The sequence below is a fragment of the Ranitomeya variabilis genome, chromosome 6, assembly GCF_051348905.1.
Source record: "Ranitomeya variabilis isolate aRanVar5 chromosome 6, aRanVar5.hap1, whole genome shotgun sequence".
Lineage (NCBI taxonomy): Eukaryota > Metazoa > Chordata > Amphibia > Anura > Dendrobatidae > Ranitomeya > Ranitomeya variabilis.
This window is the reverse complement of record NC_135237.1, coordinates 99,768,213-99,785,967: the sequence shown is the minus strand read 5'-3', so window position 1 is coordinate 99,785,967 and position 17,755 is coordinate 99,768,213. Positions and strand designations below refer to the sequence as shown.

Here is a 17,755-nt window from a genome sequence, read left to right as displayed (position 1 = left end):
TGTAGTATGCTTCCCCTGCCTAATTTATAGGGGGTACAGTTATCAGGTCTTTATAATTATACAGCATTCATTATAATAACACAGATTTTATCTTGGTTCCTTATAGACTCTGCTGCTTCCCAAAACCAGATCTGTATCATTCATATTATAGAAGAATTATAGTTTCTGCTTTTTCTTAGGCCTAATACATAATATGGCTGAACATAAAACTATTGTGGATGTGATCTATTTGCACTTTATCAGTTGTGTGAGTTGTGATTTCAGCTGTTTGCCCTCTTCTAGGCAGTGACCGGACACGAGGAGTGTGTGGAGGCGTTGCTCCAGCACAGCGCTAATTTCTTGTTGCGGGACTGCAGAGGTCGCACCTCTATTCATCTGGCGGCAGCATGCGGTCATATAGGTGTCCTGGGGGCTCTCCTCCAGACCGCCGTATCTGTCGATGTTGTTCCAGCCATAGCAGACAATCACGGATACACATCCCTTCATTGGGCCTGTTATAATGGTATGCTTCTTTCTTATCATATGGAGGTGGTAATATGGGGATCAGACGCTTCAATACATTAGCTTTATCCTATAATTGATATATAATTATCCTTGCAGGTTTTTATATGCTTCCAGTCGCATTAACCTGCAGTTAAGGGGTTATCCGACTGTAAAATATTTTTTTATGCGATTATTGAGTAAAAATAATATATGGAGGTGTATTCCTCTTCTAGTGCCCCTGGGGATCCAGCACAATGTGCTGTAGAATGTGCTGTAGAATTCTCCGCCATCTTGAAAGGCTGTGTTTGCCGCTTTCGTAAGTCCTAACATCTGTTGACCCTCTCTTCTAGTCACCTGACTTCTGCAGCCAATTATAGGCTGCAGTGCTGCTGGGACTTCCAAACGGGGCAACCGGCAACAAAGACCTCCGGATGGGCCTGCAAGGGGCGTAGGCCTGAGTTTATTAATTTGAATACATGCATGATATAAAACAAATTGTCAGACACCCCCTTTAAACCCTTCACGACCTTTGACGTACCTACACATCATGGTTGGAAAGGGGTTCCTAACACATGACATAGTTACAGTTGGCAGTCGTGAGCGGCATAGGATCTGTGCCCACCGGATCACTGCCGGGAGTTTGACTTATGTGGTAGCTGAGCCCCGGCTGTCACAGCCAGAAGTGGTGCAGGCACCACCCCACCTGTTTAACCCCATAAATGTCGCTATCAATATTTATTGTTAAATTTAGGAGGGGAGGAGGCTCCTTCTCTCACGCAATCAACACCCCCGCAACCACATCACTGACTGCCAAATGTTGTCATGGCAACTCAAGGTCGTCATGATGACCTCCGGGTCTGCCAGCTACAGTGGCCTTTTTAGACCTTGCCAAGAGCATGGTCTAAAAGGGGTTCCGTCAGTGTAAAAATATTTTAAAAAAATCACAAAACAGTAATAAAAAAAGTTATACTCATATATACATATCTTTATGTAAAAAGAAATAACAAAAAAATACACATTTGGTATCGCCGTGTCTGGAGCGACGTAATCTATAGAACTGCAGCAACCAATTATAGTTAACCCCTTCAGTGAACACCTTTAAAAAATAAATTAAAAATGAAGCAAAAAAACTATACTTTTTCATCATACCAAAAAACAAAAAAAATGGAAAGAACGAATGTAAATAAAAATGGTATCTCTGAAATTGTCATTTTGTGTCTCAAAAAAGAAGCTGCCATACAGCTCCATCAATGGAAAATAAGTTATAGCTCTCAAAATACAGCGATGCAAATACAATTATTTTGTATAAAATATAAAATTAGTTTTTATTATTTTGTGCAAAAGTAGCAAAACAAAAAAAAATATAAATGCACCGCTATAATCTTACTGACCTGAAGAATAAGGCTATGTTCACAAGTTGTGGTTTTGTGGCATTTTTTGCTGTTTATTTGTGCAAATTTTAAGCTGCGTTTTACAGTACCATCAAAAGCTATCACATTTCAGAAATCTCATTCGCACACTTTTTTTTTTTTCCTCACTGAATTGGAAAACTGCTGCTTTTTTTTTTTTTTTAGAACTGCAGCATGTCACTTTTTAGCATTTTTGCTGCTTTTTTGCAGCTTTTTATCACCTATAGAAAGCAGCGAATAAGTGCAAACACCACAGATATTGCTTTTTGCTGTATTTTTAGTGAGAAAGAGTATGTACAGCAGAATGTGAAACACATTTATTTTTGTGTTTCATCAACCCCCCCCCAGGCTAAACCATAATGTCTCTTCACCTGAGAATGGCAGTTAGGATTATGTATAAAGTAAACATTGCCTGACCAAGATGTGAAATTGAATAATACCCTGATCAAGTCAAGGGCCGACCAAAGTGTGTCCTACAAACTCAATGCTCTCCCAATGGTAAACTATTCCCGACCACTTCAACACCCTCTGCTGTTACAGTACAGTTGCAGTTGTGTATTTTTTCATGAACTCATATGTCAACTTTTTTGTTCAGAATAGTCAGTTTTTTTCAGACATAAAATATCTTTTTTCCCTAAATGATTTAATCAAATTGCCTTTTTTTTTAACTTTGGGATCCTGAAAAACGCACCAAAACCTGTTTTTTGTAAGCAGCGTCTTTACTGCCAAGAGAGCAGGATTTGCCTGCAGAAAAAAACGCAGCAAAATGCAACATGTGACTATAGCCCTAAGCTGCTTTAACAATATTACCACGAGGAACGGCTTAAATAAATCCTGACTTGCTGGTTTTTGTTAATTATGCCTCACAAAAATCGGAATAGAAAGCAATAAAAAAAAAATGTGCCCGATAATTTTACTAATAAAAAAAGTCAACTCATCCCTCAAAAAGCAAGCCCTCACATGACTGTCTGCAGAAATATGGAAAAATTATAGCACTCAAATATGGGGATGCAAAAACGTTTGTTTGTTAAAAAAAAAAAAAAGGGTGTGACAGCAGCAAAACATAAAAACTCTGTCTCCTAATAAAGATAAAAACTCAATCCATAAAAAAAGTAAGCCCCACTCAGGTCCGTCATCTGTTAATAAATATATATATATATATATATATATATATATATATATATTTCAACGTTACTGGTAGTACAAAAGCTCTGGAAAAGTTAAATGACTCCTCACCCTCCAAGAGAAATCCAACAAATTCTAGACTCCCATATCCAAATGTTCCCCTCCCTTCTGAGCCCCAGTAAGCCTAAACCCAATTTAGCGTCCTCATGTTTGGCATTTTCTCTAGCGATGAGAGCCTGCTTAATTTTTACTGGTGCATTTCTCCAGAAGCACAAACTGGGCACTATAACGTACTGGGCACTACAATGGCAGATTTGCAATTTTTACTCTGCAACATCCACTGCTGCGTGTTTCTGGAAAACACCCATTGAGTCAAATCGTAGAACTACACCTGTTGATGAATTCACAAAGGGGTATAATTTCCAAACTGGGGTCACATTCTGCTCTTCTAGCACTTAGGGACTCTGTATATGAAGTCCACAAACTATTCTAGGAAAATTTGTGCTCCAGCAGTTAAATAGGGTTCCATCCCTTTCAAGTCTCGCTGTATGGCTAAGCAGTACTGTACTGTAGGGTTTTGTAATATTCAGCAGAAATTTAGTGACAAATATTGGTGCAATTTTTACCCATTTCCCAGTGTGAAAATGTAAAATCTGGGGCCAAAGGAAAATTTTTGTTGTAATTATATTATAATTTTTATCTTCACTGTCCAATGGTAAAATTCTGTGACATACCTGTGGTGTCAATATGATCACTGCACCCATAGATGAATTCATTGAGAGGTGTAGTTTGTAAAATAGACCCTATTTTACAAACTACACCTCTCAATGAAAAAAAAGTTCTTATGACTTAAAACTTATGGGGCTTTTTCTGCTGTTCTGGCACGTCAGGGGCTCTGCCAATGTGACATGCCACCCTCATACCATTTCAGCAAAATCTGAACTCCAAAATTGGTGCTCCCTCCCTTCTGAGCTTTCCACTGTGCCTCAAAAGTAGTTCTCAACCTCACATGGAATATTGGTGTACTCGGGAGAAATTGTGTAACAAAGTGTATGACGCATTTTCTTCTATTATCCCTTTTGAAAATGAAAACCTTGGGACCAAAAGCAACATTTTAGTGGAAAAAAAATTGTAATTTTCCATTTACTCAGCCTAATGTGATACAATTCTGTGAATCACCTGAAGTTTAAAATTGCTCACAACACCCCTAAATGAATTCCTCAAGAGATGTAGTTGTTAAAATGGGGTCACTTGTGGGGGTTTCTGCTGTTTTGGCAGGTCACAACTGTAAATGTTATTTATTAACCATTTTGTATGGCATAACTTTCTGGTTTAAGGGCAAAAAATTAAAAGTTTGAAAATTGCTAAATTTTCTTCAAAAGTCTGATATTTTCAAGAGTAAATGCAAAAAATGTCGTCATAAATTTACCACTGACATGAAGTACAATGTGTCGCGACAAAAAACAATTTTGGAATTACTGGGATCAGTTGAAGTGGGAGGTGAAGTTGTTAAAGGGGTTATCCGGGGCTATTTTTTTTACTACGAGCCTAAGAGCTAACAGGCAGGTAGTTGCTAGGGCACATCAGGCAGGTAGTTAGCAACTAGCTGCCTGTTAGCTTGACGCATATCTGTGATGGCATAGAGCAGTCACAGATCGCTCCTGCTGGCAAATCTGTGGCTACCGATAATATCACGTCTACCAGGCAGTGGCTTGTCTTTCACTCTGCGCTGTTGAGGTGGCTTCACTGCCAACGTCATATCTAACTGCAGGCAATTGGCTGTCAATCAGCATGATGTCAGCAGTCACCCCCTGTTGGCAGATAAGCACGGAAGAGGAAGAGCTGCTCTGTTGATGAGGAGCAGCTGAATCGCTGGCAGGAGCAGTTAGTGACCGCCCTGAGCCAACGCTTTGCAGAACAGGCAGGTAGTTACCAGTTAGTTTTTAAGCTCATAGTAAAACAATAAATAAATAATAAAACCTGGACGACCCTTTTAAGAAACTCAAGGCTTTATGGGCACTCTGTGTAGACTCATGTGCATGTGCACTGTGACAATATTGGAAAACCAGTATGAGTAAACAAATGTTGCTGTCGCGCTAACAGATTGTAGGGGGCAAAGAAGGTAAGACAGAGGGCACATAATATTGAAAATAGATATTAATCACTGTAGTGATGATCTGCACAGAATGGCTTTCAGAAAAATGTGTATTCAATAAATAGTGCGAAACTTCCTATAGAGACAATGGGTCTGTACTAGGCATGCAATACTTACTGACTAGAGGACAAAGGAATATTCCTCACTGTTCATCAGAGGCCCATTAGTTAGCTGGACTATTCCAGTCGGGGGATGTCAGATGTATTACGAGTTAATTCATAATCAGGGAAGATCAAAGTGTGATGCTTCTTATAACCATACAGGTTAGTACAAGTAGTTCTTGTTGATTGATTTAAACTGTGAATTTTTTAGTGAGTGAATTTTCAGAATATTTTTGTCATAAAGCAATTTAAATAATTTTTGCCATTTTTATAATTGGTTTTGTTAGAACTTACTTGTCACTTTCCCTTAAAATGTTGAATATATAAATGTAAAATTGAAGTGAATTCTGGCTTCTTTCTCCCTGCAGGCCATGATTCGTGTGTAGAACTACTGCTGGAACAAGAAATATTTCAGAGAATGGAAGGAAATTCATTTACTCCCCTGCATTGTGCTGTGTAAGAGGACCCACAAGTAGCAAGGACCTGAGTAATTGGCCGCTCACCTCATTCCTTTTCTAACATTTTTTTTCCTCTTGCTTTCAGCATCAATGACAATGAAGGTGCTGCAGAAATGTTAATAGACACATTAGGTACAAGCATTGTGAATGCCGTGGACGCCAAAGGAAGGTGCGTACAAGAAACACAAAACAGACACAGACGGTTGGGTCTTTATCTTTCAACTCCCATGTCTTGGAGGTTCTAATAGTAGTTATATGCATGCATTGGCATCCTGATACCGCACACCCCGACACGCGTTTTCGGAAATAACATTCCTTCGTCAGGGGGTATCATAGGGGGTATAATAGTAGTTATATGCATGCACTGGCACTGCACTGTCTTTTCAGGAGCTTAGGTATCAATGGTTACGACCACTCATATAAAGTTTTAAAACTTCTGAAGAACATAGATTCAATTTTTTATATATATTTTTCTATCAAAATATAAAATAATCCCAATGGGGGTAAATGGTGTAACGAGAAAGAAAATAAAAATGCAAGAATTGCGGGTTTTTTGGTCGTTGCAAAAGCACAAAAAATGTAATAAGATCATCATATCTACCTTAAAATTGTATCAGTAAAAACATCCGCTCTAGGTGCAAAAATCAAGCCCTCAAATAGCACCACTAACCAAAAATTGTAAACGTTACAGGTCTTGGAAAATGGCAACACAAGCTAATTGTTTTATTTATTTTTTAAAACAAAATTTTTCACCACTTAAAAAAAAAAAAATATGGATAGCTATATAAATACATGTTTGGTATCGCCGTGCTTGTACTTAACTAGAGAATCCTATTCCCAGGTAATTTTACCGTATGATTGCTATAAATGAAACCTAAGAAAAAAAAAACTATTGACGAATTTTGCTTTATTCGCTGTTTCACCACATTTTTTATTTTTTTCCATCACATAAAATAGAAGGTGTTACTCCAAAAGTACAAGTTGTCACACAAAAAAACAAGTCCTCACACAGCTATATTGCCCGAGAAATAAAAAAGTTCTGGCTCTTGGAGGCAGGGGAGGATAAAACAAAAGCGCAAAAGATGGAAACTTGCCCGGTGGGGAAGGAGATAAAAAACCATCTAGAAATCTTGCAATTTTCACACTTCCCTCACACGTCCTGAAGACTTTTCAGTAGCATCGTTATCATCACAGACAGTGATGGGTAACACACATATGTACATCGGATGGCCCAAAATGTGCAATTAGCTGCTCAGAAAGAAGGCTACTGTAGAATAGATAGGGTCTCGTCAGTCGTGCTGCTTATGTCCATTTGTTCAGCAGGAGGTAGAAGTCTTAAATTAGTGAAAATTGGTACACTGGCTCCAATCATTCAGCCATTTTGGTAATTGACGGGAGCACTGAGATCTGCCGCCTACCTGACCGCAGCCACGGCTCCTCTGGTGATTGATCGGCCTGGTGTGACATCGTCTTTGCAGCGTGAGGCACACGTGACATCGCACCAGGCCTAATAATCAAAGGAAGATCTCCAGATGCTGGCGGGCGGGGGGTGGTTCTCATGGTGCTTGTCCTGCGGCCAAAGATTACATACATGGCCACCGGGCCTGGTCTTGCTAATTGAATTGCTGTCTCTATTGACATTTACACGCACTGTCACACGTTAGTAGAGCTACAGTGTCTGTCTAGGCTAGGTGCTGTGAAGTGTCTTCTGTAATGGACATTTATCACCTAAACGCCAGAATCTCAGGGGCACCTTAGGTAAGTGGCATTGAGGTCCCAGGCCCCCTGTTACTACTCCTTCATAGCTGCTGTGAAAGAGCAGTTTGGATGCAGCGCTGGTCCCACAAACATCGTATAGCTCCATTGGAAGTGTGAGACAGCCAAGTAGCGTGCTAGACTGCTCTACTGCTCCTGCTTCCGACATCTCTCCTCATAGATGTATTCTTTCTCTGCAGGACGCCCCTTCATGCTGCAGCTTTTACAGACCATGTTGAATGTTTGCAGCTTTTGCTCAGCCATAATGCTCAAGTAAACGCTGTGGATTCTTCTGGAAAGACTCCACTAATGATGGCTGCCGAAAATGGGCAAACAAATGCAGTAGGTAAGAGTTCTTGACCACACCAATCATCATTGTTTAGCTCCGGACAGATGTTATGGTGGATTACATCATAAAAAATGCATTTTTTATTTTTTTTTTTGCAAGTAAAGACTCCACTTAATTGGCGATTATTATAAAAACTTCTTCTCTTTAGCAACCAAGCCCCAAATCTCTTTTAGACCGTTCCATATATCTTCCCCATATTGGTACAGCACTATTCCATGTTCTGTACAACAGCATCAGACATTAAAAGGGTTGTCTGGTCTTGGGGTACAAGCCTGCAGTTACATCGCGAGCACTCTGAAGGCTCGCCGATGCTGGCGGTAATAATGCCGGTGCTGGCGGTACGTATGTGATTTGCTTACATGCGGTCATGTGCCGACTAGATGAGCGCAGTCTCACTCAATACAAGTGTAGCGAGGCTAGACAGTCTAGTTGGAATGTGGCCGGAAGTATGAAAATCACATGTTAAGATCGTGTGACCTCCTGACAGAGAAGCCTCACAGCGCGTAGTACACGTGGTGTGAGGATTCACAAGTCTGCAGTCACGTTAAGGCTGGACAACTCCTTAAAGTACAGTTTTCGAGATAGTTGGTAAATTTAATCTCACTAATCGGCCCCAGTTCATCTGACTGGGGAAGATTGGTTTAAGACCTATCTTTTTTTTTAGTTTAAGTGTTTTTTTTTTGTTTGTTTTTTTTTCAATCATTGTTGCGTCTGTGTATAGCTTTTGTTTTCTGTTCATATGTCAAAAATATTTTGCTATAAAATTTTAGGCTAATGATGCACAGAATAGTTTGGTCATCTATGAGTAGTGATTCTTTCAATAAGTCCATGTCATGGGGGTTCTTAGTGCAAGCAACCAAAGGTCACCTTAGCTGTAAAAATGCATACAGAATCCTGCATTGTAGCGCCATATTCCGTCACTAGGGGTCGCTAGTGGATACAGGACTGGCTCGGCAGCACAGTGCAGCTCTGTCCCAGTAATGTTGATGTTTCTGAGACAAGGAAGAAGTTCCCAGTACACTGCTGGGCTTTGTGCACACGCTGCATTTGTTCTGAATTTTTTGCAGGTTTTTTTTTTTTTTTTTTTGTGTGCAAATTTTAAGCTGGTTTTTACAGTAGTAGAAAAAGCTGAGATTTCAGAAATCTCAAGCACACGTTTGTTTGTTTTTCCCCCAACTGAGTTTGCGAGCTGTTGTGTTTTTGAGGTCTGCAGTGTGTCAATTCTTTCGGCGTTCTTGTAATGATTTTTTTTTTTTTTTTTTCTTCACCCATAGAAAGCAATGAGAAAGTGAAAAACAAAAAACGCTCCTGAAAGCACAATGACGTTTCTGTGAACGTGACCTTTAAGGGGCTTTCCCAGACCCCTGGTAGTGATATCCCCTCTCATGTAGGCTGATTTGTTACATCGTTTTGTGGCTCCCGCCCCTCCACCATTGTCTATGTGCTTAGTATGACGTGGGCGGTTCCAGACCATGTAACCGCCGTAAACTACATTTCCCACAACCCCCCGCTTCTGCAGGCTGCCTGCTTTCCGTGACACACATAACCGCTACTTCTCCAACTGCTCTGTGATCTTCTGATTATCCCCCGGCAGAGCTGATCATGGTGCTTCATTTATTTCAGTATTGTAAGCCGCTGCGCTGAGGGTTAGATTGTGGGAACATCGGAGTGTGCAGCTATTGGGAGAAAATTGCAGACATCGTAAATGACGGCCTTGAGCTGTAATTTATGGAGTGGTTTGGTTTTGTTTTTTAGTGTTCATTGTTTTTTATTTTCTCTTTCAGAAGTGTTGGTCAGCAGTGCAAAAGCGGATCTAACTCTGCAAGATAACAATAAGAATACTGCGTTACATTTGGCATGTAGTAAGGTACGATGGGAAAAACGGAATTATAAAGGGGATACATCTGATAATGAATAAAACCAGACTGCAACTGGCTGCATTGCCAAAATGCGTCTCGCCCATAGAGGCCAATGGCTGATTATCACACAAAATCGTGCTGCCATTGGCCAGACCGGGTGCCACGTTGGGGCTGCACAGCCAGGTCTCACCCCAATCATCCTCAGCCCTTGAATTGCCTGAGCAGCCATTCCCACTGGAACACAGCGCTCTACTTTTTTGTAATATATCCATATATATATATGTGTGTGTGTGTGTGTGTGTGTGTGTGTGTGTGTGTGTGTGTGTGTGTTATATATATATATATATATATACACACACACACACACACACACACACACACACACACACACACACACACACACATATATATATATATATACACACACACACATATATATATATACACACACACATATATAAATATACACACAGCGCTCTCTCCTTTTTTGTAATATATGTGTGTGTGTATATATATGTATGTATGTGTATATATATGTCCATGTTATTAGCAGATCATCAATGTAGCGGAAGTATGCAAAAGATGACAAAAATTCTTCCTCCAGTTTCGCCATAAATAAGTTAGCATATTGTGGGGACATTTTGCTTCCCATGGCGCTGCCCATACACTGTTGGTATAAATTGTTCCCAAAAAAAAATAGTTGTGATGGAACACAAACCTGATCAATTGCAGTGTTGGTTCTGTGGCTAGATTGTTGTTTTGAAGGAAATATTTGCATGCTGCAAATACATCCTCATGAGGAATGTTGGAATAGAGAGACTCTACATCCATGGTGGCTAGTAGTGTGTCCTCTGGAAGTGGGCCCAGCGCTGACAATTTGCAAAGAATATCCGTGGTGTCCTGGATATAGCTTGGTGTGCGCCTCACCAAGGGTTTCAGAATGTTCTCCACTCAGCGTGAGATATTGTCAGTTAAAGTCCCAATACCAGAGATGATAGGCCTCCCAGGATTACCTTCTTTATGTATTTCAGGTAACATGTAGAAGGTACCTGTTTGGGGATTGTCTGGTATTAGTTCCTGCAGTGAGGATGAAGTGGAATAAAATCCATTGATGATATGTGTTAGTTCCTCTGTGTATTTTTTGGTCAGATCTCCCTGAAGTGGAGTGTAGTATTTTACATCCAAGAGTTGTCTGTTTGCTTCCTGGATGTAATCTGTCATGTTCATTATGACTGCAGCTACATCTAGCTCTTTCAAAGACCAGTCCAGCAATACCTTTACATGGCCAATCCGTTCCTCCATTACTGAGAAATCAGCATTTAAATTTATATGCAAAGGAATCTGAAGAGCTATGGTCGATCTGAAGCCTCTGTCACTCCAGCTCTATTCCTTGTCCGTCACAACCTCCGGCTTGATTTTGCTTCTTCTATGCTGTGATTTCAGGCAAATTAGCCATCAGTCAAGCAGAAGACGACAGACAATACAGGGCGGGGAATAGAGCTGGAATGACAGAGGTTTCAGATCTACCATAGTCTTTCAGCCTCTTTTTCATATCCATTCAAATGCTGATTTCTCAGTAATGGAGGAACGGACTGGTGATGAAATGGTATTGCTGGACTTGTCTTTGTAAGGGCTACATGCGCATATAAATTATTTTGCAATGTGAAATCCTGCTAGCAGATGATTCCCTTTAACCTGGATAGGCTATACCGAAAAATAATTGTAACTTGTGCTCTGATTGCTTGAAATGTATGGTTAGTCACTTGAAATTAGTAATACTAATACACTGCAGTAATGAAATGCATTCACAGACCTTCCTGCTTCAAGAACTTTGCAATTTTCTTTTGTTTGATGGTATATTACAGAGCTTTTTATTTTGTCTCCGCTTGTAGGGTCATGAAACTAGTGCCTTGTTAATATTAGAGCAAATTACTGACCGAAACCTCATCAATGCAACAAATGCAGCTTTGCAAACGTAAGTAATTTTTGATACTACATAAGAATATATTATTAGTGTGTGGAAAAAAAGAGATTCTATTAAATTCAAACCTAAACAATCCTTGATTTTTATATATCTAAATCTTTATGGTTTTTTGGTTACGATGGAGTCTGGAGATGGAAATCTATATTTTATTGTGTATTCTGTTTTGCAGACCTCTGCATGTAGCTGCCCGGAATGGTCTAACAGTTGTTGTCCAGGAGCTTCTGGGGAAAGGAGCAAGCGTTTTGGCAGTCGATGAAAATGGTACATGATGAAATGCGCAAAAATCACATTAGGGGACACTTAATAAATTAAAGATTAATTTTTGGAATAAGAAAAAAAAAATCTAATGTACAGGTCTTGTGCCTCACTCAACATGCAGGCATTGGTTAGTTTGATAAGACCATCTATTCTAAGTTATATTGTCAAAATATCAGAATTTATAAATTCGCTCCCTGTATTTTGGGTTGCCTTGCTCTCACACGCAATCTGTCTTGAGCATTGCCATGATCTCTCGTGCCTTCCTTCACTTGTGTGTGCTTATCTGTATTATACAGTCTGTGTGTGTATGTGTGTACATACTGTGCTAAATTTTGGCCAGGTTTGGAGGGAAAAATTGTGCTGCCAAGTAAAAATGGCTCAAGAGAAGTCTAAATCAAATCAATATTTGGTGTGACCACCTATTTTCTAAATTACACCAATTCTTCTAGGTACACTTGCACAAAGCTGGGGATTTTGTAGCAGTATAGCTAGGTGTATTATACTGAACAGGTGATAATGGTCATTTTCATATGTATATTGAAACTGTCATTATAACTGAAACAAACTGCTGTATAAGAGGCTTAAAACTGGGGGAGGAACAGCTAAACTCTGCTACACAATTGAGGTTGTAGAAGACTTTGTTCCATTGCATAGGTCAGACACCCGTGCAAAACTGAGAAAATTACATGAAGAGATTTGTGCAAAGCTAGATCCACAGAAGATCTGTGGTTAGTTCTGCAAGATGTTTGGTCACAACCTCCCTGTTGAGTTAATTCAAAAGTTGTGTGCAGGTGTACCTAGAAGAAGTGATGCTGTTTTAAAGGCAAAGGGTTATCACCAGGGATGAATCAGACACCAGTACCAGACACCTAGTGTCCAGTACCAAGTTCCGAACACAGATTTTTAACCGGAAGTCTGTTTTACTGTTTTGCTGTGCTGCTGCATTTCAACAAACTTTATTTGGCATCCAACCCAATCAACAAGCTTTTAGGCTGTGGGCATTTCCGGGGCCATCGCAGCCATGTCAAATATTGGCATGGCTGTGATTGGCCAGCACGACACATGACCCAGCCTGTATAAATGCAGGATCACGGGTGGCACCGCCATTGTGCTCTGATTAGCGTAGGGACAGTGTAAAATATAAATCTATGTGGGGTCCCCCCTATATTTAATAACTAGCCAAGGGATAGCTGGTCTTGTTATGCTGGAAAAGGGCCAATAACCATGGAGCTTCCCAGCCTATTAATAACAGCCCCTAGCTTTCTGCTTTGCCTTTGCTGGTTATTAAAAATGGGAGGACCCAAAAAACAAGACGTGGAGTCTCCCCTATTTTTAATAACCATCTAAGGCAAAGCAGACAGCTGGGTGATAATATTAATAGGCTAGAAAGGTCCATACATATTTCCCCCTTCCCAGCCCAATAAGATCAGCCCTCTGAAATGTCGCATCCATTAGATGCACCAATTCTGTCGCTTATGCACCAATTTGGCTCTTCCCGATTGCCCTGGTGCGGTAGCAATAGGGGTAATGGTTTTGGAGTTGATATCAGCTGTGTAATGTCAGCTGGCATCAAGCCCAGGGGTTTAGTAATGGAGAGGCTTCTATCATACACTCCCATTACTAACCACATATTTAAAAAGGCACATGCAGAAAAAAAGTGTTTTTTTTTTTAATAAAGACTCCACATATTCCCTGATTTACCTGTTTATTAAAAAACTATCCTTCCTGCTTCAGCGTAATCCATTGTAGTTTCCATGATGTCCAGCGATTCTCTCCTGCAACTTATGGAGCATCGTTCTGAGAACAAATCTTCATAGATTATTCACGGTCATGTCTCACGGGCGATGACATCAGTAACATCATCGCCCGTGAGACATGACCGTGAGTGACCTATGCAGCCTCTTTCTCTCAATTACTAACCCCTGGGCTTGATGCCAGCTGACATTACACATCTGATATCAACCCCCAAAACTATTACCCTGATTGCCACCACACCAGGGCAACCGGGAAGAGCCGAGGCTAAGTGCCAAAAGGCAGCCCTGCAGCCCTTACTACAACCATTTTACAGCACCAAAGTTCTGGTCCCCGTTGACTTATGTGGGATTCAGGTTCGGGGGCAAGTTCTGCTGCCTGAACCAAACTTTAGACTAAAGTTTCAGCCGAACCCGAACTTCCATGGGTCCACTCATCCCTAGTTGAAACACAAAATAGTGATGTGATTTAGATTTCTCTTTTGGTCATTCACTTTGCATTTTGTTAAGTTTATTTTTTTATCAATGAATACTTCTATTTCCAAAAAAATTTTCATATTTCAGCATTTTTGTTTTCCACACTTGCCTAAATTTGCACAATACCGCATACTAATATATACATATATTAGACACACACTGGTGAAATAAGTATGCAACGTGTTACCAGTTTTCTAAGGAAAGATATATCTAAAGGTGCTGTTGGCATGAAATTCTCACCAGATGTCAATAACACATCCAATCCACAGAGGCAAATAAATCACACCATAGATGTATTAAATACATGAAAAAAGAGAGGTGCAAGAAGCCATGGAACATAGTGGCACCAGCTGAAATCTATCAGTAATTAGAAAGCAATCTTGCCACATAGTGAAAAATATTATCTGGTTCAACTGATGGCCTATAAAAAGGTGTCTCATTACCAATGTGCCATTCAAGAAACATCTTGTGATGGGTAAAACCAGTGAGCTAACTCAAGACCTTTGCCACCTTATTGTTGCAAAACATACCAATGGTATTCGTTAAAGCAGAATTTCTAAACCACTGAAGGGTCCAGTGAGCACTGTTGGGGCCATATTCTGAAATTGGACAGCTGCTAGAATGGCCCTGCCAATAACCTGACCTGCATCCAATAGAAAATTTATGAAAGGAACTGAAGCTCAGAGTTCATAGGAGTCCACGGGAACATTGCACCTGAGGAATGCATGTGACTAGTTTCTACATACAGGAGGCTTGTTACAACTGTTATTACCAACAAAGGCTTGTGTATACAAAGTATTCATTAAGTTTCAGTAAGCATGTTCAACAAGTTTTCTGTGTCATTTCTCGCTGTTACACGTAATTTAATTTGTGGACTGGCTGTCCACAAATAAGTGTAATGACGAGAAATGACACAGAGAAAAAGTTTGGTTTGATTTCTTTGCCTCTGTGGATTGTATGGGTTGTTACCGACATCTGGTTAGAATTTTACGTCAGTAGCACCTTTAGAAATATATTTACTAAGAAAATTAGTAACATGGTCAACACTTATTTCACTTGCTGTATGCGTGTGTGTATAAATATATATATATATAATTATGCCTGGTTACATAATATATTCACACATATTTGTATATACAGTGTTATGTAAAATTTTGGGCACCCCTGGTCAAAATTACTGTTGTGAACAGTTGAGAAAGTTAAAGATAAAATAATCTTTAAAAGGCTTATAGTTAAAGATGACATATTTCCTTTGTATTTTAGGCAAAAAATATATATTTTTTTAATCTTTTACATTTTAAAGATTACAAAAAAGGGAAAAAAGCCAATGCAAAAGTTTGGGCACCCTGCATGGTTAGTACCTAGTAGCTCCCCCTTTTGAAAGTATCACAGATTGTAAATGCTTTTTGTAGCCAGTCAAGAATCTTTCAATACTTGTTTGAGGAATTTTCATTCATTCTTCCTTGGGAAATTCTTCCAGTTCGTTGAGAATCCTGGGACGTCTTGCATGCACTGCTATTTTGAAGTCTAGCCACAGATTTTCAATGATACTTAAATCGTAATCGCATTGTAAAAAAAGGTAGTCTATTGTGGATTTCGACGTGTGTTTGAGATCATTATCCATTTGCAGAAGCCATCCTCTTTTCAACTTCAGCTTTTTTACAGATGGTGTTATGTTTCCATCAAGAATTTGTTGAAATTTTATTGAATCGTTCTTCCCTGTGCCATTGGCTGCAACACAGCCCAAAGCATGGTTGATCCACCCCCATGCTTAATGGTTGGCAAGATTTTCTTTTCCTGAAATTCTGTGCCCTTTTTTCTCCTCACATATTTTTGATCATCAGTCCACAGGACTTGTTTCTAAAATGCGTCAGGCTAATTTGGATATTCTTTTGCATACTTCTGCTGCTGAATTTTATGGTGAGGACGCCGAAGAAGTTTTCTTGTGATGACTCTTCCATGAAGTTCATTTTCGTGCAGGTGTCTTTAAAGAGTACAACAATATACCACAACTCCAGAAGTCTGTTAAATCTTTCTGGAGTCAAGCGGGGGTTCTGAGTTGCCTCTCTAGCAATCCTACGAGCAGCTCTCACTGAAATGTTGCTTGGTCTTTGAGACCTTATCTTGACCTCCACTGTTCCTGTTAACTACCATTTCTTAATTACATTTTGAACTGTAGAAAGGGCAACTTAAAAAAAAACATTTATATCTTCTTATAGCCTTCTCCTGCTTTGGAGGCCTCCACCATTTTCAGAGTGCTAGTCCGCTTCTTAGAAGAACCCATGGCTGATGGTTTTTGGCAGATGGTTAGAAGAGCCTGGTTTTTATAAATCTGGGAGATTTGCATCACTTGGCCTTTCCTAACGATGATCGTGAACAAGCCATAACCCTAACAGGCTAATTAAGGTCTGAAACCTTGGTCAAAGTTATCTGATCGCAGAAATCTCCAAGGGTGCCCGTAATTTTGACCAGGGGATGCCCAAACATTTATATGCCACTGTATGTATCTTTGTTTTATGCCTCATTAATTTCTATGTCTCTGATAATACAGGCTACACACCAGCATTGGCTTGTGCTCCAAATAAGGATGTTGCTGACTGTCTGGCTCTCATCTTGGCCACCATGATGCCGGTCTCATCATGCAGCACAATGCCATCTCTAACTTTAAACCACTATACCAATCCCTCAAAGACTGTCACATTTGACTCTTTGCCTATCGTGAGAAGCGAGCACAGCTCTTACTGCAGTTTCAACAATATCGGCAGGGAGGATGGATATCCATACACAGAAGAAGACGAGCTCAATGACTCTGACTCTGAGACCTACTGAGGTGCTACAGGAGCCCAGATTTTTTTTTTTTTTAAGTTCTTTCATTTGTGCAACCTGAAAGAGTTTTCTTCCTTGTTCTGCCACAATGGCCAGAAATTTAGGGGTTAAATTATCTCATTTTTTTTCCTTTTTTTAAAAAAATACACTGATTTGATTAATAACTTTGGAAATGTTTTAATCTGACCCATTTTGTTGGTTAAGAATCCTTTCTACATCTGAATAAATAACAAAGTTTGGAACTGGTCATTAGAAGCGAGGGAAAGTGGGAACAGAGGATCTGAGGACTTTCAAGCAGTTGTTACTGTTTTATTTAAACTTTTATTGTCTGTGTCGAGAGAATCTTTTATAATGCGGGGCATAGCAGTCCAGTCAGCAGACTCCTATAATTATTAATATTATTATTATTGTACAGGAAACATTATAATAAACAATGTATAAATAAAATTAAACAATTTTGATGGCAATAAATGAATTTGGTACATCTGGCATTGTGTGTACATCAGTTTGCCAAAGGACCAAATAACTTTTTTTTTTTTCTTTCTACAAATGGTTTTTGGATGTGTAATGACTGGAATCCGTTAATCTAAAACTGTACATCTAATCTTTACTTCTAGGTCATGTGTGTTTTTGTCCATGCCGAGAAAATGTCCAGAAATGGACTGATTTTCTTTTATTATTTTTTTTTTGTAGCATACAGGATGATTTGTTAGCTCTTTGCTTTTGTTCACTTTTCTGGCAATGGGCAATGTTGTATGGGGAATC

General features: G+C 39.6%; 1 protein-coding gene across 2 annotated transcripts in view; it reads left to right on the top strand.

Annotated features, from left to right (window-relative positions):
* The window catches only part of ANKRD28 (ankyrin repeat domain 28), a 187,335-nt gene extending 169,856 nt beyond the window's left edge, over positions 1-17,479 (top strand). For both annotated transcript variants that reach the window (XM_077268856.1, XM_077268855.1), the window contains exons 21-28: positions 283-502; positions 5,642-5,729; positions 5,817-5,900; positions 7,687-7,832; positions 9,620-9,702; positions 11,587-11,669; positions 11,848-11,939; positions 16,716-17,479. In XM_077268856.1, coding sequence (XP_077124971.1) covers positions 283-502; positions 5,642-5,729; positions 5,817-5,900; positions 7,687-7,832; positions 9,620-9,702; positions 11,587-11,669; positions 11,848-11,939; positions 16,716-16,993 — 1,074 coding nt within the window. In that variant the 3' untranslated portion in view covers positions 16,994-17,479. The remainder of the gene's footprint in view (positions 1-282; positions 503-5,641; positions 5,730-5,816; positions 5,901-7,686; positions 7,833-9,619; positions 9,703-11,586; positions 11,670-11,847; positions 11,940-16,715) is intronic.
* Positions 17,480-17,755: the final 276 nt, after the last annotated feature.